General features: G+C 41.2%; 1 protein-coding gene across 1 annotated transcript in view; it reads left to right on the top strand.

Annotated features, from left to right (window-relative positions):
* The window catches only part of nmnat2 (nicotinamide nucleotide adenylyltransferase 2), a 294,286-nt gene that overhangs the window by 105,522 nt on the left and 168,153 nt on the right, over window positions 1-20,611 (top strand). The window contains exon 3 of the mRNA XM_063064047.1: window positions 1,553-1,620. Within this exon, the coding sequence (XP_062920117.1) occupies window positions 1,553-1,620 (68 nt within the window). The remainder of the gene's footprint in view (window positions 1-1,552; window positions 1,621-20,611) is intronic.

Raw genomic sequence — 20,611 nt, 5'->3', positions numbered from 1 at the left:
CTCAGAGTGATACCAGGAGCTGCAAAGAGTCTGGAAATGAGGCAGAATTGGGCTGGCAGTGGGAATGGGGGTGCGGGTGATGGAAAGTGCGATCAGGTTGGGGAAGTGATCATAAACCTAATTCTGATCCTGATTCATCCTCCAACCAAGTGCAATCTGCTGCTTATCCCCAACCTGATCACACTTTCTGTCTATATAGTAGTGGTGGTACTGTAGTCCTTAATGATGGGCACTGCCTTTTTGAGGCATCGCCTTTTGAGGATTTCCTCAGTGGTAGGAAGGCTAGTGTCCATTATGGAGTTGGCTGAGGTTAAAATCTGCTGCTCTTTCCAACACTGTGCAGTGGCCCCTCCATTCCAGACGGTGATGCAACCAATTCGAATGCTCTCCATGGTACATCTGTAGAAGTTTCTCGAGTCTTTCCGGACATGCCAAATCTACTCAAACTCCAAACGAAGTTTTGCCACTGGCCTCTTTGTAACTACACCAATATGTCAGAATCAGAATCTGGTTTAATATCACTGACATATAACTCCACCATGGACGGTGCGATGAACTCTGGTGAGCTGCTGCCGTTGGCAATGCCCCAGTTAGGGTGATGGACTAAGAAGAGGAAGAATCGCTGACATATGTCATGAAATTTGTTGTTTTACAGCACAAGTACATAACAATGCTATAAATTGCAACAAGATAATTTATATAAATAATTAATGATAATATTAAGTATGTAGTACAAAAAGAGAACAAAAATAGTGAGGTATGTTGGTCCAAGATTTTCTGAGATGTTGACACCCAGGATCTTAAAGCCGCTCTCCCCTTCCATAGCTGAATTATCGATACAGACTGGTGTGTGTTTTCTCAACTTCGCCTTCTGGAAATCCACAATCAGTTCCTTGCTGGCGTTGAGTGTAAGGTTGTTTTTGTGTCACCACCCAACCAGCTGATCGATCTCACTCCTGTACACCACCTCGTTGCCATCTGAGATTCTGCCTTCAACAGTTATGTCATCGGTGTGTTTATAGTTGGTGTTTGAACTGTGCCTAGCCACACGGTTATGGGTGTTGAGAGAGTAGAGCTGTGGGCTAAGCACACATCCTTGAGGTGCACCCGTGTTGATTGTCAGTGAGGAGGAGATGAGGCCCAGGTTCTGAGCTAATTGATTAGTACCGAGGGTATGGTCATCTTGACCACTGAGCTGCCATCAATAAACAGCAGCCCAGTACATATTACTGTTGTCCAGGAGGCCCAAGGCCGAGTGGAGAGCCAGTGCAATTGCATCGGCTGTAGCCCTATTGCATAGGTCTGACTAAAAGGAGCTGCATTATGTTGAAGAAGTCATTGTGAAATGTGGTAGGCAAATGAAACCTGCATTTGGGTGAATCACCAACCTAATTTCCTGATAGGTGGGAATGCTGATGAAATGGCCATTGAATGACAGGCAAGTTTTACCTTTTCTTCACAATTGATACATAAAATCTAGGTGTAACTGTTTTAGAATACTTTCAGATTATGCATTATTATTAATATTTACTTCTTTTGTTATTAATTGCAGGGCCTTGTCTCCAGTCGACACCGCCTCACAATGTGTCAGTTGGCTGTTCAGTCCTCTGACTGGATCAGGTAAATAGACTTGCATTTGCTCTTAGGGTGAACTTGATGTGTAGGTTTTTCTGTGTTTACCTGAAAACACAGGTAAATTTTAACTTCCAATTGATAAAATCTTAACCTTTCAATTGTTGATTACAAATAGCACACTTATTTATGCAGAATATTCAGCTCAAATGTTGCCTAATATACTCATGGAAGATCAGTAGTAAATAAAAGCCAAAATCTCCCTAATTCATCCACAATTTAGGTGAAATCCTAAGCTTTAATGAGTTATTGTCATTTCTTTCCATGACATAGAGTCACTATTTCACTCATCCTGAAATAGTTGGAACACCCATTTCAACTTGGGAAAATAATTGTATGTCAGATAATTGAATGTCTGCTGGTGGTTTAATTGGATTTTACAGACAAGGAGCGTACCGAGACTTCACTTTGGTAATGACGTTACTGTTCAATACTACGATGATAGAAATAAAATCTGCTTTCTTTTAGCCAGTCAAACACAGACCTCTTTTGTGGTATCATTTCATCATGTTGTTATTTTGCTAGTCAGTGAAGGCAAAATCCCTGTTTTAACTTGGAATTACAAAACCAGACAAATATTTTGGCACCCGCATTGCCACATTAGAGGTAGGATGTTTTTCAGAGAAAGTGCCGAGGAGAAACCATTGTGTTGTGAGCAAGTGCTTCAGTCTAAATGAGCTTTCAGCAAGATGTTGACTGCAATGATGCTGATTCTTTCTCTGCCTAGCAACAGATATTTCATTGTATTGATTTGAAAGAGACCTGTTGTCTGGTGCCTGGTACACTTCGCATCTGTGCAGACTGGTGACTTGTGGATGGGGTTCAGCCGTAGGATCATCATTTTTGCTGAACTTGCTGCAGAGATATTCCTAGTGCAGAAGATGTTATGAAATCATAAATAGCATGCTTATGATCTCATTATGTAAGATATTTGTGGCACCCTTGCTCATTGATGCCTTTTAGTATGCATTTTCATACAGAAACTTTAATGACAGGTTTCAAAGTAACAACCTTACCCTTATTTTGTGCTTCATCCTGCTCACAGGATGTGCCCAAATGCTTTTTAGCCAATGAAGCAGTCACTTATTGTCTCTGTAAACAACAAATTTGCTCCATCAATTGCACGAAATGACTAATAATTCATCCTTATCTGTAGTGATGAATATAGACACTGTTTAGCAGCACTATAGTAAATTCAGCCTCTTTGCATTAAAGTAACACTTTCAACAATGCAGCATTCCTAGTTTTGTTCTAATTGTGTTTTCTTGGAAAAATCATGTATAATTTATGTTCGGTTTGCGTTTTTGTTGTGAATGCTGCCGATAGGATCCTATATGCCAGAGACGCTGCTGTGAGTAAGCTTTTCATTGCACCCGTGCATACAGGCACTTGTGCGGACGATAATAAACTTGACTTTGACTTGGGATACAAGGAGATCTCCATGCTCCATTTTGAATATGTCACAACAATTGTATGTCCATCAAAGCCAGGCCTTATCTAGTACCTAGTGCAATAGACAACACTTCAGCTTTGTTATGGAAGAAGCATGGGTTATGAAATCAGTTGCTGGAGGGAAGCTGAAAGCCACACCAGCTCAGTGAAGCTATCTTCTTCTGATCAATCAATTAAATCATTAAATGTAGTCACCTTGCACTAAAATAAACTTATAGGGCACAACTTGCTTTGCTCCCTGCACGCATTTTATGATGCGGGAGACTCAGTTGGTGTACATGACCTCATTGCGATGGATTGAGGTGGCTTTTGTTCTGGTAACCTGCTAAATAGTTCTTTGGACTCGACAGGTAATGATACTTTAAAATTGGTGGGGTAAGAAGAAGGGTGCGTGGTACCTGGCCTTCATCCATAATGCTGGTAGTGAGCAAGCAGATTTCAGCCATTGGCAAATGAAGTAGGTTCTCCAGCATTGGTTAACCAACCGACTGCCTGGAACTGAAGTACAACATCAAAGCAGATGAGGCACTCAGTCAAAGAAAGAAATGGGTGTTTGAGTTAATCTAGTTCCTTAGTGGATATTATGGCCTCACACTTTGTAGCTACTGGCTTTGCCATCTACTGCTCCCTCCACTGTCCCACTGCTAGTTCTAAACTTTGGCTGAATTTTTGTCCCACAGTCTTCCAATGCAGAATCAGGGATTCACGCCATAGTCTGAACTGTCCACACCAAAAAGGGATGTATGTTTGCCTTCCTCCCTTCTTTTAACTCCTTACTTCATTCTGAAGGATTTTGACACAGAGAATGAGAATGGCCTTCAAGGCTGTTTTGTACCTTCTGTGTACGTTGGTTCCACATTTCCTTCAATGGAGGCTTCCACAGTTTAACTACGCTTCTAGACAATCCAACTCCACCCTCCATTCTCTCCTTGTTCCTTTGCTGTCCCATCCAATACAAAGCCCGTCCCTCCTTATTCCCAGAATCCTTAAAATCCCAACTAATCTAATATCACATTCCCTCCAATCAGTGTGATTCAATGGATGGTAGTCATATAGTGGGGCACCAGGACTGAATTTTTATCGGGCAGGATCATCCTAGCCAGAGAGGCACATCTAGTCATCGTGCCCCTTAACTGGCAGTTCTGATTAATCAATCAAAGCCCGACATATAAATTTCCATCCACTTTAACTTCTGTTTAAAGATTTTTTATTAAATTTTTAACAGCAAAGTTCAATATATCACAAAATGGAAACTGACTTGGAAGATCTAGAGGGCATGTGATTTAAAGGAATAAAACTGATATTTGTAGATAGTCTTTAGCCTAGGGTTAAATCTGTACAGATAATTTTGAAGAACTCTTTGCATAATGCACATCCCTTTTGACTTCTGCTTTTAGTTTAGAATCTAAACTAATTGGATAGCAGATCCCAGAGATTCATGTTAGTCTTTGAACTGAACTAGGCAGCAACTGGAAAACCTGTTGAAAATGTTGTTATTCAACTCATGTTAAATACAGGGTTTGGCAAGGGATATGTCAAAAGTTAATAAATGAATCAAAATAGTCATTGAATCTTAACAGCTATATACGGTCTACCTGTGTGATTTGAATCTGTTATTTTCTGGGTAGATAAAAAGAGTCACTAGATTAGTAATCTCCTGACTGAATACTGACTCATGGGGTGCAATCACCATGAGAACTCCATTTACATAACATTCATAATGCAGCAAAAATGCCCCAGAGTGTCTCAGGGGAATTACTAAAATAGTTGCTGTCTAGAATTAGAATCAGATGCCAGAAGATACAGGGAGGAACAGAGAAAGGAGAAGTAGAGGGTGTTTGAGGATTGAATTCCTGGGCCTTGTTGGCTGAAACCACAGTCATCAGTGGTGGAATGCTAACCTTTCTGGGTTGCTCATGGACAGAATGTAGGAACCTCAGATGTTTCTAAGAATAGAGGAAATGATATAGATAGAGAAGGGCCAATTGGGACAATACTTAGCTGGTAAGCAGGGATTATTGATGAATTGCATTCGGTGTGGGTTAAGTCAGAAGTAATGTTTTAGATAACTTTTATTTTATAGAAAGATGAGCAAAGGAGACTTGCCAGGAGTTCATTCAGTTGGCTGACTCTAGAGATTTTCTGCAGTAAACAAACCGAGGCTGGAGAAGGGGCACTGTTACTTGGGATCAAAGGTTGTACACTATCTAATCTGATCTCAGACTAAACAAGGGAACCCATGGAGTTGGTAGAAATGGAACAGATCCAGGCCAAGGACTCAGTTCAGCTCCGAGAGTGCTGGAAGTGAGAAAGCAGTCTTGACAATTTAGATGCAGTGGAGAAATTGTAGTTTTGAAAAATTTCAAATGATGTTGCTGAGGGACGGCATTTGGATGAGAGGCAGGAGAAGCCAAGTTTAGATACCTGATGACTCCTAAGGTAAAGAGGCAGAGACAGGATGAGAAATCTGTACTGGTGGTTCACTGCCCACAACCACTCAGATGTGATCACCGTTCAGTCAAGCAGCCCCACCCACCTGGAGGAAAGTCAGTTCTACTGGTTGTGCCACATCCATTGACCTTTATGTGATAAATACTGAGCTGGTTAGATAATCAACTGATCAATCCTTGGCCACCAGTGATGCCATGATAATTTCCATACAACAGATCACTGGTTGACTTCATTGCACCTGTGCATACGTGCCCTTGTGCATATGACAATAAACTCGACTTGGTTTGTGGAACTTTGCACTTTCCAGCAACTTGAAGGTTACTTGACTGGGTGTAAGTTCCTTTCAGACAACTAGTAGTTGAGATAAGTACACATAAATATGCTTTCTTTAACTCAGGGTGGAGCTTAAATTGCATTGAATTTTGTGGCTGTCGGGTCACTGTTAAAATCTTCTAAGGTGCCTGTTTACATGCACAGTCACGCTTCACAGTGAAAACTGATTCACAGTGTGAAACCATCCATAATTAGGCTCATTTTGTTGAGCAATAGAAATGATGGGAACATTGAGATATCTGTGGTCACAAGCACAAAATAATCTGCAGATGCTGGGGTCAAAGCAACACTCACAACATGCTGGAGGAATTCAGCAGGTCGGGCAGCATCCGTGGAAAAGATCGGTTGACGTTTCGGGCCGGATCCCTTCATCAGGACTGTAGAGGGAAGGGGCAGAGGCCCTATAAAGAAGATGGGGGGAGGGTGGGAAGGAGAAGGCTGGTAGGTTCCAGGTGAAAAACCAGTAAAGGGAAAGATAAAGGGGTGGGGGAGGCAGGCAAGGAGGTGATAGGCAGGAAAGGTGAAGAAAGAATAGGGGAAAACACAATGGGTAGTCGAAGGAGGCGGAACCATGAGGGAGGTGATAGGCAGCTGGGGGAGGGGGCAGAGTGACATAGGGACAGGGGAAGGGAGGGTGAGGGAATTACTGGAAGTTGGAGAATTCTATGTTCATACCAAGGGGCTGGAGACTACCTAGACGGTATATGAGGTGTTGCTCCTCCAACCTGAGTTTAGCCTCATCATTGCAGTAGAGGAGGCCATGTATGGACATATCTGAATAGGAGTGGGAAGCAGAGTTGAAGTGGGTGGCTACTGGGAGATCCCGTCTGTTTTGGCGAACAGAGCGGAGGTGCTCGATGAAGCGGTCCCCCAATCTGCGTCGGGTTTCACCGATGTAGAGGAGGCTGCACCGGGAGCACCGGAGGCAATAGATGACCCCAACAGACTCACAAATGAAGTGTTGCCTCACTTGGAAGGACTGTTTGGGGCCCTGAATGTTGGCAAGAGAGGAGGTGTAGGGACAGGTGTAGCACTTATGCTTACAGGGATAAGTGCCGGGTGGGAGATCCGTGGGGTTGGACGTGTGGACCAGGGAGTCACGGAGGGACCGATCCCTGTGGAAAGCAGAGAGGGGTGGAGAGGGAAAGATGTGCTTTGTGGTGGGGTCCTGTTGAAGGTGGCGGAAGTTGCAGAGGATAATGTGCTGGATCCGGAGGCTGGTGGGGTGGTAGGTGAGGACAAGGGGAACTCTGTCCCTGTTGTGGTGGCAGGAGGATGGGGTGAGAGCCGAAGTGCGGGAAATGGAGGAGATGCAGGTGAGGGCATCATTAATGACAGCAGAAGGGAAACCACGATCCTTAAAGAAAGAGGACATTTGAGATGTCCTGGAATGAAAAACCTCATCCTCGGAGCAGATGTGGCGGAGATGGAGGAACTGGGAATAGGGAATGGCATTTTTGCATGTGGCGGGGTGGGAAGAGGTATAGTCGAGGTAGTTATGAGACTCAGTGGGCTTGTAGAAGATGTCAGTGGACAGTCTGTCTCCAGAGATGGAGACCGAGAGATCGAGAAAGGGGAGAGAAGTGTCCGAGATAGACCAAGTGAATTTGAGGGCTGGGTGGAAGTTAGAAGTAAAGTCGATGAAATTGACGAGCTCAGCATGGGTGCAGGAAGCAGCACCAATGTAGTTGTCAATATACCGAAGGAAAAGTTGGGGAGCAGTACCAGAATAGGTTTGGAGCACAGTGATATCTGTGGTTCTTGTTAAAGCAGGAAGAGACTGTAGGAGAGAGTATAATGTGGGTGAAATGAGGAGCTGATCGATGGCCAATGGTTCCAGGCACTCAGAACTCAGCACTTCATGTGCATGTGACAAAAGATGACTATCAATAGTCTTCTCCCTTGCTGGACTCTCACTGGACTCAGCAGCAGCACGTTGTCATGTTGAAGGTGACTGGATGCACTTCACATTGACTCTCAGCTTTGCTCCAAGGGCATGTGAATAAAGACCACTTCTATCTAGATAAAGCATTTGACCCTGTGGTAAATGTTAAGAGCCTGAGTTGTTTTTCTTTGTATTAATGTATTTTAATTACACTTATTTATTTTTAATTTAATTCTGTTTGCAAAACTTTTAAGTTGCACTGCTACATGAGAAAGAAAGTTACAGAACAAAAAGCCAAAAAAAAACAGATGATGGAAATGTGCAATAAACCCAGCAGATACAGTTTAAGCAGAAACTATGGAGGGTCAAACAGAATTTACATTTCAGCCCAGTGATATGATCTTAGAGCTGGGAAATTTTAGAAAACAGACATGTATAATAGAACATAGAACAGTACATGATGTTGTGCCAAACTAATTAAGCTAATGATGCCTAATTACAATAATCACTTCTGCCTAAACATGGTCTATATCCTTCCATGTTAATGCGCCTATCCAAAAGCATCTTAAGCATCTCTATCATATCTCCCTCCACTACCACGCCTGACAGCGAATTCAAGTCCCACCACCACTCGGTATATATAAAAAAAACTTGCACATCTCCTTTTCTCCTTTGAACTCTTTCTCCTTTCACCTTAAATGCATTCCCTCTGGTATTAGACACTTCAACGTTGAGATATTGGTTGTCCCCTCTGTCTATGCCTGTTATAATTTAATAAGCTTCTATCAAGTACCTCCTCAATCTCTTCATTTTGGAGAAGACAACCCTAGTTTGTCCAACTACTCCTTTTAGTACATGCCCACTATTCCAGGCAGCACCCTGGTAGACCTCTTTTGCACCCTCTCCAAAGTCTCCACATCCTTCTTATATTGGGATGCCCAGATATGAATACAGTACTCTAGAGAGGCCTGAAAGTTGTAATATATGTAGTTTCCTGACTCTGAAACTCAATGCCATTTGCTTTCTTTACCAGCCCATCAACCTGTGAAGCTGCTTTCAGGAAACCATAGACTTGGAGCCACAATCCCTATGCATAACACTGTTAAGGATCTTTGTATTAACAGTGTACTGTGCTTTTGACTCTTGAACTCAAGGCATGTTTAACTTTACAGTCAAAGGGAGGGATGGAGTTAGGTAAGTGGATGCCTGGACCAGCTGGAGGTTGTGAGCCTGCAAACACAAAATAATCTGCAGATGCTGGGGTCAAAGCAACACTCACAACACGCTGGAGGAACTCAGGCGTGACGAAGACGTGACGAAGGGTTCGGGCCCGGAACGTCGACCGATCTTTTCCACGTATGCTGCCCCGACCTGCTGAGTTCCTCCAGCGTGTTGTGAGTGTTGGTTGTGAACCTGCAGGTTGGTGTCATCTAGAAGAGCAGGAAGTGGTTCCAAAGGCTTATTGGAGAAAAGCACATGGTTTGTCTGAGAGAGGTGTAAGTCAGGAGGGAACAGAGAAGGGGGATACAAGTCCTGCTAGAGCTGTGAACTCTGAGATACAGAAAATAAAAGTTGTTTGAAATCTGAAATAAAAGATAATGCTGGGGAAGCCTTGCAGGCAAGGCCATGTCTAAATTGGCCAGGACTAACAGCATCAAGCTTCAGCCGGTGAGGGGAGATAGGCTAGGCCGTAAGATGCAATATTAGGGCTACTTAGCACTCAGATACTGCTGTGCCTTGTGGTGCTTTTTAATCTGAAGAGTTAACTTGTTGGGCTCTTCCCTCAAATGAGAGTGCAGGTCGGCAGGGTCTATGGGTGGTGACTCCAGACAATTAGTCAGGTTCATCATGTCTTTGTTCATTATGTCAATGCGAGGCAATGCTAGCTGGGCTGTGTTCTTGTCAGTTTCTGTTAACATTAGTGAATAACATCTCAATGTATTAGTCAGTCTCAAGAATAGCAAAAATAAGGCCAATATGCATTAAAAGGATTTCATTCAGAGCCTTTATTCTCAATGAGATAGATACAAAAAGTAAACCTTCCAAAATACATGGTTCTTTTTAAGTATTTTTGTGTCCAACCAGAAATTCATATTCTCTTCTATCAAGAACTATTTAAAAGTCAGATGGATTATAAATTAAAACAACATAATATTTTCTCATGTTTGTAATAATATAAGAATTTTTAATATGCTAATTGTCAGGATTCCTCATAGCAAGTATGAAGAACTGTTTCAGTTTTTAATATTGTAGAATTTAATAGATGGACTCTTGATAGGAATAGCGAAGAGAACCATTTTGCCCATAAATCATTTGCAAGCCAGATGTATATTGGGAGACAGATATTTCATTCCCAGATATTTAGGACATTATTTGAAGTAATGTTTTAGTGGAAGATTATAAAAGGTAAGTGTGATGGAAGTGTTCACACTTTTAAACACAGTGTTTAAATTCAATAACTGCATCAAATAATTTTGCATAGTGGAAATAGTAAATGTGCTCTTCATTTTCTGTGTAATTTCAGGGTCAAAAAGAAATTAATGAGTACTTATTTTCTTTAAGCCTCCATTGTAAGGTGGGTGGTCAAAAGACCATCACCGAACTCACACCAAGATGTCGAGACTTCAAGCGATGATTTCATCTGAATTTGCCAAATAAGAGCTCTTCTTGCCTCTATTTAACACAGGAAAAAGGCAACTGAAGCAGATTCATGGCTTCCTTTTCTACTGGGGGAATTCCTGGTTTCATTTGTCAGCTACACTTGATGCTATCACCAAAACCAATGTCTAGGGAATTCCACGAAGAGTCCCAGCACCTGGTGGTACAGTGGACCTTTCCTACTTGAATCAGCTGAGCACCATGAGCATTAATGTCTTAGTGTTGTTAACTGGATGTTATAAACACTGATCCAGTTAAGGCTGTTGATACATAATGCAGTCCTATCAATCAACTTTGGTGCATAGATGACAAAAATGAATATCATTTCTACATGTCCAGTGGTTGATATGACTACACTACAATAAGATACTGTGTATTGAAGCAGATTTGTGTTGCCCTCTGTACCATGGGCATCCAAGCAACTTATCTCTACCAAATGGCTGCCCTGGTTTCAACTGAGTATTTTCCTTGGTAATGAGATTCTTTTAAGGTCTTTAACAGAGACATGTTGAAATAGTAAATAACACTGAGTGTTTCAAGAGACGAAGTTACTGTTCTAAGCATTATTTATTTCTAAAGGATCTGATGCCTATTGAATTATTAGAGAATTTCCAGCAAACTTAATGTTATGCTTAGGCGGAATATCATTGATTTAAAATGCACATTGTTTCAGTGTCCAGGAGAGAGTGTATCAGTTGCAGCTCAAAGACTATTTAACTGTGTGCATTCTTTTTTTAACCTTTAGCAACATAGAAATAAATTTAGATTTGCAATAAGGCTGGATTCGCAGATTATGGTTGTCACAGAGTGGCTGTCACTCTTTAATAAAGTGATTGACCCCAGAAGATAGGTGATACAAAGCTGCCCTTTGCTTCAGGTCTATTGGTGTTAGATCAGCAATTTCACAAGGTCTCGGCCAGTGGGCGATGGGTGTAATTTGCTTCGCAGTCTGACAGGTATATATTTCACATCTAAACCAGCGGAGAAGCCAGCACTTCTTTCAATACTTGTTCAGTGATAAGGGCTGAATAATTTTCCAATTTTTCATCAACCTTGAAAACTTGTTACAAGAGCTGACCTTTGCACAGAAATTAGGTGATAAATAAGGCTACAAGTCAGTAATGCCTGGCATGGAGACAAGAGTTTATGCACAGTTATGTAATGACTCACAAAGAGTTTGAAGATATTTTGAAAGAATTGGTAATGATGGTAGCTTCCTTTCCTCAGGCACCCATTTTGGTTTTAAGTTCAAAAATATATAATTTTTATATATTTCCTGACAAAATCTGCAAGAAGGAAAAGACGTGTTTAGTATTCACTAATGCTATCTTTATAATTTGTATTGTATAACTCTGGGTATGTCACTGGTGATCTGTATTTGGGAGACAGACATGTTTATACACACAATGAGTTGTATAGGAAGGTAAAGTACTTTCCAGTTGTGCATGTGATGGCAATGTTGATCAAAATACATAGTAAACATCTTGTTCGGAGACACCAGAAAATCTGCAGGTGCTGAAAATCCAAAGCAACACACACAAAATGCTGTAGGAACTCAGCAGGCCAGGCAGCATCAATGGAAAAGAGTGAACAGTCGGCGTTTTGAGCTGAGACTTTTCATCGGGATCTTGTTCAGAGCATGGGATCTGGGTCTGAATTTTGCCTATACCAGTAGGGCTGCATGCATACAACTCGAAATAAGTCAGTGTTTTTTCCATTTTTTTTAAGGATTGGCAATAGCATTAATGCATGAGAAGCAAGTGCCTCATGGCCATTTTTCTCTGCCTCTCTCCATGTTCAAACCGCCCTCTCTGCACTACCTCTCCATTCTGATCTATTTATGTGCTTGATGAGCCCATGCAGTTTAACATGTCTCTCCTCTTTAATTAGTGTAGCTTAGGTAACACTAATGATGTGGGATAGTGTGTGTGGTATTGAGGAACTGTGGATTTTGACATTGTGAATAAATGAAATGAATGTTCACACAGCTGAAGTCAGAACCGTTTTGGTTAATGATTGTGCCAGATGAGATTGTATTTCCATTAACCAGGAAGTGACCAGTAAACCAGCTTCAGCCTCTAGTCAGGTGAACAGGCGAATAATAAATAAGATGAAAGTGAATGCCCAAATTGATCCTAATCTTCAAAACTATGACATCAAAACGTCGTATAAGGCAGCCGTCGATCCCAGGGGATCATGGGTTTACACCTCTGGTGGACTGTCCCCTCTCCAGGGCGTAAGCCTGGGCAAGAAGATTTGAAGGACCGGCTGTTGCCCATGCAGCTGGTTCCCTCTCTCCACATCACTGATGTAGTCAAAGGGAAGGGCAAGCGCCGATACAGCTTGGCACCAGTGTCATCGCAGAGATTGCCAGAGTGAAGTTGTAAACAACATCAAGCTGGCTTAGGGACCCGGCTCTGGATTTCTTCCTCGGGGTTTACTCCTGAAGCCTTTCCCATGGGTGGGTATGGCCACAGGGCAGTGGAGGTTTAAAATCAGAGTTTTCCTTCTCCGACTTCAAAACAGGCTATGATAATAAGACAAAAGAACAAGAATTCTGAGAATGCCCCATCTGGCATTAATGTTATCAAATGGGAAAGATTTAAAAACAAAGCACTAAACATTTGTCCTCATTCCAAACGTATTAATATGCACTTTGCCATATGGTCTTTGGTGTCGGTGTACAGTTTTCTTTAACAGAATAATTACTGCATCCGTGACTAAAATAGTTGTTAAGAGTGTACTGATATGGTCTAATTATCGTTTAGTGAAATATTGTGTATTAAAGTAACGGGTCAAATATCTTAGTGCAAGAATAAAGACAGTAAAAAATCTTAATTTGTCTCCTTTGAGCAAATGCTGTTGTATTCGCGAAGTGGACAATTAGTGTTGGGTATTGTGTATGTACTCCTATGTGTATGCGCGCGCTTGTGACTTTGTGTGCATTGAAACATGTGGATTTTAATTCTACTACTCCCCAAAAGTGAGTTTGCAATGGGGTGGAAAGAATGTAAAAAAAATTCTTGAATACCAATCAGCATTTCTTATAAAACTGAACAGCGGAAGTAGTCAAGGATTCGTCGTTGAATCTTATTCCAATACTGCTTGCACTTCAATGGGAATTCCATCCACTTTGTTGTGTGAATGTTAACCCCTTGAGGTTTATTCAGGTTCAACATTCCTATTGTAAGTTCCACCAAGAACTCTCCCAGATTAGCTTGTTTTCCAAAAACCTTCCAAAACATGACACACCATAACACTTTGCGTGATCACTTTAGAATCAGAATCAGAATCAGGTTTATTATCACTGGCAACACACATCAAAGTTGCTGGTGAACGCAGCAGGCCAGGCAGCATCTATAGGAAGAGGCGCAGTCGACGTTTCAGGCCGAGACCCTTCGTCAGACGAAGGGTCTCGGCCTGAAACGTCGACTGCGCCTCTTCCTATAGATGCTGCCTGGCCTGCTGCGTTCACCAGCAACTTTGATGTGTGTTGTTTGAATTTCCAGCATCTGCAGAATTCCTGTTGTTTGCGTTTATTATCACCGGCGTGTGTTGTGAAATTTGTTAACTTAGCAGCAGCAGTTCAATGCAATACATAATATAGAAAAAGAAAAAAATAAAATCATAATAATAATAATAAATGAGTAAATCAATTACAGTATATGTATATTGAATAGATTAAAATCATGCAAAAAAACAAATAATGTATATTTTAAAAGTGAGGTACTGTTCATGGGTTCAATGTCCAATTAGGAATCAAATGGCAGAGGGGAAGAAGCTGTTCCTGAATCACTGAGTGTGTACCTACAGGCTGCTGTACCTCCTACCTGATGGTAACAATGGAAAAGGGCATGCTGTGGATGCTGGAGGTCCTTAATAATGGATGCTGCCTTTCTGAGACACCACTTCTTGAAGATGTCCTGGGAACTTTGTAGGCTGGTACCCAAGATGGAGCCGACTAAATTTACAACCCTCTACAACTTCTTTCGGTCCTGTGCAATAGCCCCCTACCCCCCCATACCAGACGGTGATGCAGCCTGTCAGAAAGCTCTGCACGGTACATCTGTAGAAGTTTTTGAGTGTATTTGTTGACATACTAAATCTCTTCAAACTCCTAATGAAGTATAGTTGCTGTCTTGCCTTCTTTATAACTGCATCGATATGTTGGGACCAGGTTAGGTCCTCAGAGAGCTTGACACCCAAGGAACTTGAAACTGCTCGCTCTTTCCACTTCTGATCTCTCTATGAGGATTGGTATGTGTTCCTTCATTTCACCCTTCCTGAAGTCCACACTCAGCTCTTTGGTCTTACTAATTCATAATACAGAAGGATTTTCCAGCATTCACTATGAGGGATCAGCTAACTGAACTTTATTCAGAAATTATTGGCAGATTTAACTGGTTCATTGCCGAGCAGAATTTCTGGTTCATGATTTGAATTCAACATTCAAAGTCCAATGCTTTCTTCCTATAGGTGGCACAATATTTAAAATATGGCCAATGCAAAATAGCCCTCCAAACTCATTGAAAATAAAAAATAAATTAGAGAACTCTCATTGAAAAAGGGGAGTTCTCAGTTAGATGCCATTAGATTTCTATCCTCCATAGCTATCCCTAGATGGCAGTGAACCGTGTTTCTTTGGTAATTTTTAGAGAGTATAAGTTATCGTTCTTTAAAGTTGTTCTTTAAACTATATCTGTATTGTTCTTTAAACTGTATCTATTCTTAAGGTATACAGTAAAACTCTTTACTGAGCATCCCGTCTTCCTCCCAAAAGCTGAAATACTAGTGAGGTCAGTGGGTGTGAGACCACATAAATAAGAAAACTCAGCAGATCAACATTAGTAAGTGATTGCCTCTTTCTCCAGTGGTATAACTTGCTTGCTGAAGCAATACCACTACTTTACTAATGTTACAAACTTGCCTCTTAAGAAGGGTGTTCAAATTATTTTCCCAAGTTAGTTCAGGCATCCACACCTACATGTTAAAGCAGATGGAACATTAATGGCTGCGGAGTAAAGATTAGCGCTGTCGAGAATTTGATCAGTGACTGGTGATTATTGTTTTATCCCAACTCTCCTTCATCTATTTCAGAATTTTGTTTGTTCTGGTGCAGCACCTTGGAGTAGCAACATGTAGGAAGGGCACAATTATTCCCAGCACACTTTCATCGGAAGAGCTGTAGGTCAGAGATTGCACAGCCCCTTTTGATACAATAATTATTTGTCTCAAATCTCATCATCCACATTAGACCAAGAATCATAATTAATTTGTGATTTAGAAATTTTCAAAATATATAATATTAAAGCTTAAAAAGGAGGAATAAAGTGCCAGTAGTGAAGAATCAGTGTCCAAAGTAATGTATCATGGGGATAACTTGTCATGCATGCATTTCTCATGCAGAGAGTTGCACAAAATCAGACTCACTTGGACACTTGAACTTTTACAATGACAGATGAGATCCTGTGAAGAATAAACTCTTTCCTCTGGAGGAAAAGTCTGGAATAATCAGGAAAGAATAAACCAGGCTATTCAAGTTAGAGTTAGGCCATTTTGAAAAGATTTAAGAAATCACTTTTTCACACAAAAATGTGAGGGAAACCACTCTTCTTTTCCTAATGTTTGTCCATGCAGCTCTCTGGGATTCAATGCCTGATAGTTTACTTCCTTACTGCACCATTTAGAGACCCAAATTGTCCTTTCACGTGGAGCAGCTGTTCAGTTGGCCCTCTTTCAGTCTCATGTTCTGCATTTGCTGCTCATGGTGTGATCTTCTCTATTTTAGAGCAACCAAGGTTAGATTGGGTGACTCCTCTGCAGAGCAATTTTTCCCAGTCCTCAGCAGTGACTCTACTCTCAGCTTCCATTTGCCTTTCACATTAATTATCCAACCCATTCCTGGTCTGACCTCTTTGGCTGTGCTCACCTGCACTGTCCCATTGAGGCCGGTGTGAGCTTCAGGAACAACACTTCATCTTCCATATAGGCATGTTGTAACTTTCCAGTGCTGACATTCTATACAACAATTTCAGGTTAACTCACTTACTCTTTTTAAAATCAGAAATGACCAGATCTTTAGGTTGTCTATGTGTAATATTAACTCAGGTTTTCTCACAGCAGTAGTACTGACTAATCTGCTGGACATTTCTTACAGTTTTGACATGAATTCCGCTGCTTTTACTGTCACTGTTTTCTCCATTTCTACAACTTTCTCTATATCAACTAGAGGGCAGCAATGAAGGTCCCCCATCTCTGTCCTTGCTCTTGGCAGTGTCCAGGGCTTCCTTCATCACGCCATTAGTTTCCTCTCAGTCTTCACTAGTGTCAGTCATACAATTCCTGGCTGGAGACTCAGGAATACCATTGTACACAGATATAGAAGAATTCTTCATTACTGTTTCCATAACAATTTTTTTCACAATCAGAGTTATTAGCCCCGAGTTGAATCGCCAAATCTGGAGGACCATGGACCACTCTTAGTCTGACCTCTACCCTTTGACTTGTTTGGGATGGGTGATCCTACCAAGAGTCAAAGCACAAGGCCTCAACTCCAGGCAACATAACTCTCTGGGTAGGGTTGCCAACTATCCTGTATTAGCCGGGACATCCCATATATTGGGCTAAATTGGTTTGTCCCATATGGTACTACCCTTGTCCCGTATTTCCCCCGCTAAGGTAGAGCGTTCCTATGAAACCTTACGTGCTGAAATGGTGTAAAGCGGAGAAACAATTACCATTATTTATATGGGAAAAATTTTTGAGCGTTCCCAGACTCAAAAAATAACCTACCAAATCATACCAAATAACACATAAAACCTAAAATAACACTAACATATAGTAAAAGCAGGAATGATATGATAAATACACAGCTTATATAAAGTAGAAATAATGTATGTACAGTGTGGTTTCACGGAACAGAATCGCCAAAACTGATTTGTAGAAAAAAAATCAGCAAGTACACGCATGCTCACGTCATGTATGCGCACGTCACGCATGCGCACACAGGTGCCCGTGCAAGGCTTCATGGTCATGGTAGTCTTTCTCGGGGTAAACACAAGTGTCCCGTATTTGACTGCTACTTTTGTCCCTTATTTGGGAGTGAGAAAGTTGGCAATCCTGTCTCTGGCTCATTGAGGCACGCAAGCCTCCAAACCCTACGATAAAGTTGTGATCCTCTTAGAGGTATGTGAATATAGCAGAACCAGTCTTCAGTTCTACTTGCTAATGTATATCACTTCAGGAAGCTTGCAGTTAGCCTTCAGTTCTTATTGTAAATTGCAAGCAGTAAATTGAAGTTAAATAGGCCCACAGACTAAGAGATTTCATATGCAACAGCCAAACATTAAGACAAGAAGGTAGTGTTAATTGGCTTGCATCAAGCCGAGCAACATGGCCAAGTCCTTTGCACCATTCTGGTTTGAGTTCAAGCTGGCGGACCAGATGGATGTCATCACTAGTATGTCAAACATGGTCACAGATGTACCACAGGTAATCAAGAGTTCTTGTGTAATTAGGATATTTGTATATTCAGAGACAGTCATTAATTTTTGGTGCCTGACTTTTGGTCATCAGAAGATTTTAGAATATTTGTGTTAATTAATTTCTCCCAAAGGTGTTTTGACCTTCAATGGTGTCCTATCAATTGCAATGTGCTTCCACTATAAATCTCAAAAGAACTATTTGCCAACCCAAAGTATTGAAGTTAAATAATGTCATTCTAACTGTTCCCTTTGATCTTAAGGGTATAAAAATATGTTGTACTTTTCAGTTTGTGAGCCTCTACTGAGAGTGTCTCCAGAATGATGCCTGCGTGTTGTGATGAATAAAGACTTCTGTACCACCAGCTTCTGTGTCTCTCAGTGACTTTGATCACAGTCAAAGTTCAAAGTAAAGTTTATTATCAGAATGCAAACATGTCACCACATACACCCTGAGATTCTTTTTCTGTGGGCATACTTAGCAAATCTGTAGAACAGTAACTGTAAACTGTAAACATCAGGAACAGTAAACTAAACACACTGTGCAAATGCAGATAATAAATAAATAGCAATAAATAACGAGCATGAAAAAAAAAGATAAAAGAGTCCTTAAATGAGTGTAGTTATCCCCTTTGCTTAAGAGCCTGATGATTGAGGGGTAGTAACTGTTCTTGAACCTGGTGGTGTGAGTCCTGAGGCACTTGCACCTTCTACCTGATGGCAGCAATGAAAAAAGAGTGTGGCCTGGGTGGTGAGGATCTTTGACGTTGGTTGCTGCTTTTCTACAGCAGTGTTTCATGCAGATGTGCTCAATGGTTGGGAGGCTTTTACCCGGTTTTTCCACTACCTTCTGTAGGATTTTCCACTCAAAGGCATTGGTGTTCCCATACCAGGCCGTAATGAAGCCAGTCAGCACAATTTCCACCACACATCTATAGAAGTTTGCCAAGGTTTTTGATGACATGCTGTAATTCTGCAGACTCCCGAGGAAGTAGAAGTGCTGCCATGCTTTCTTGCAATTACGTTTATATGATAGGTCCAGAATAGGTCCTCTGAGATAGTGACACCCAGGAATTTAAAGTTACTGACCCTCTCCACCTCTGATCCTCTGATGATTACTGGCTCATTGGTTTCCCAATTCTACCATCATTTCTTTGGTATTATTGACATTGAGTGAGAGGTTGTTGTTATTACACCACTCAGCCAAATGTTCAATCTCCCTCCTGTATGCTGTTTAATCACCCCCTCTGATACGGCCCACAATAGCAGCGGAGTCTTCAGCAAACTTGTACATGGTGTTGGAGCTGTACTTAGCCACACAGTCATAGGTGTAAAACAAGTAGAACAGGGGGCTAAGTACACATCCTTGTGGTGCTCCTGTGCTGATGAAGATTGTGGAGGAGATGTTTTTGCCAATCCGAACTGACTAGGGTCGACAAGTGAGGAAATCCAGTACAAGTGAGGAATTGCACAAGGAGGTATTGAGAGCCAGGTCTTGGAATTTACTGATGAGTTTTGAGGGGATAATACTGTTAAATGCCGAATTGTAATTGATTAAACAATATCTTTGCTGACCAGATATTTAGAGTTGTGTGAAGAGCCAACAAGATAGCATCTGCTGTAGACATGTTACTTCAGTAGGCGAATTGGAGCATTTCCAAGTCACCGCTCAGACAGGAACTGATATGCTTCAACACCAGCCTCTCAAACACATCATCACTGTGGATGTAAGTGGCACTGGGCGATAGTCGTTTAGACAAGTCACCATGCTCTTCTTGGGCACTGGTATGATTGCAGCCTGCTTGAAGCAAGTGCTTCAACAGTCATAACAACCATGACAAACATTGGCCTTACCCTGTTGGAAAATTCCCTCTGTCCTGTTTCTCCTCATCACACTCTCCCTGTAACTTAAAACTAATTTGTTTACTCTCTTTTCAGTTCTGCTTTCAATCTGAAATGTTAACCTTGTTTCACTTTCCATCTTGCTGCCTGATCCACTGAATATTTTGAATATTTTCTCTTTCTCTATTTAATTATTTACTGGACTCCAGATTTCAATGAAACAACTGAAGGTGTAGCAATGGGTTTTTTTTTGGTAAAGATGTCAAGAGATATGGGAAAAGGGTATTTGTTTAGAATGAAGGTCAGGGTCACTGGTGAACTTAATGACAAGAGAGGCCAAAAGGACTGATTGATCTATTGTCATCAAAGTTGCTGGTGAACGCAGCAGGCCAGGCAGCATCTCTAAGAAGAGGTACAGTCGAAGTTTCAGGCCGAGACCTTTCGTCAGGACTAACCAGCAACTTTGATGTGTGTTGCTTGAATTTCCAGCATCTGCAGAATTCCTGTTGATTGATCTATTGTTCCTGGAAATGCCAACAGGAACCACTATCTTTGAGAAAGAATATGAAATATGAGAACTGGCTCGGGCAAATACTCTAACTTTATTGTTTTATTTACAGTAATGTACAAAAGAATAGTCACACTTAAACATTTGTTTCCCGAGTAGTTCCAGAGGCAACTTATTAGGTTTGAGTCCATTGATAGCTTTTGCTATTCTGGTTTGAGATTGCAAAACATTGGACACAAAAAAATTCAATGGCAATTATTTAGAAACTAAAGTATTTAGGTGGTAAAATGTGCATGTTAGTACCAAAAAAGAGCAAATTGTACCCATGGATATATTGTGAGTAGCCTATTTTGTTAATATTATACAGGA

Source organism: Mobula hypostoma, chromosome 12 (assembly GCF_963921235.1).
Source record: "Mobula hypostoma chromosome 12, sMobHyp1.1, whole genome shotgun sequence".
Lineage (NCBI taxonomy): Eukaryota > Metazoa > Chordata > Chondrichthyes > Myliobatiformes > Myliobatidae > Mobula > Mobula hypostoma.
This window is presented reverse-complemented; position numbering and strand designations above follow the sequence as displayed.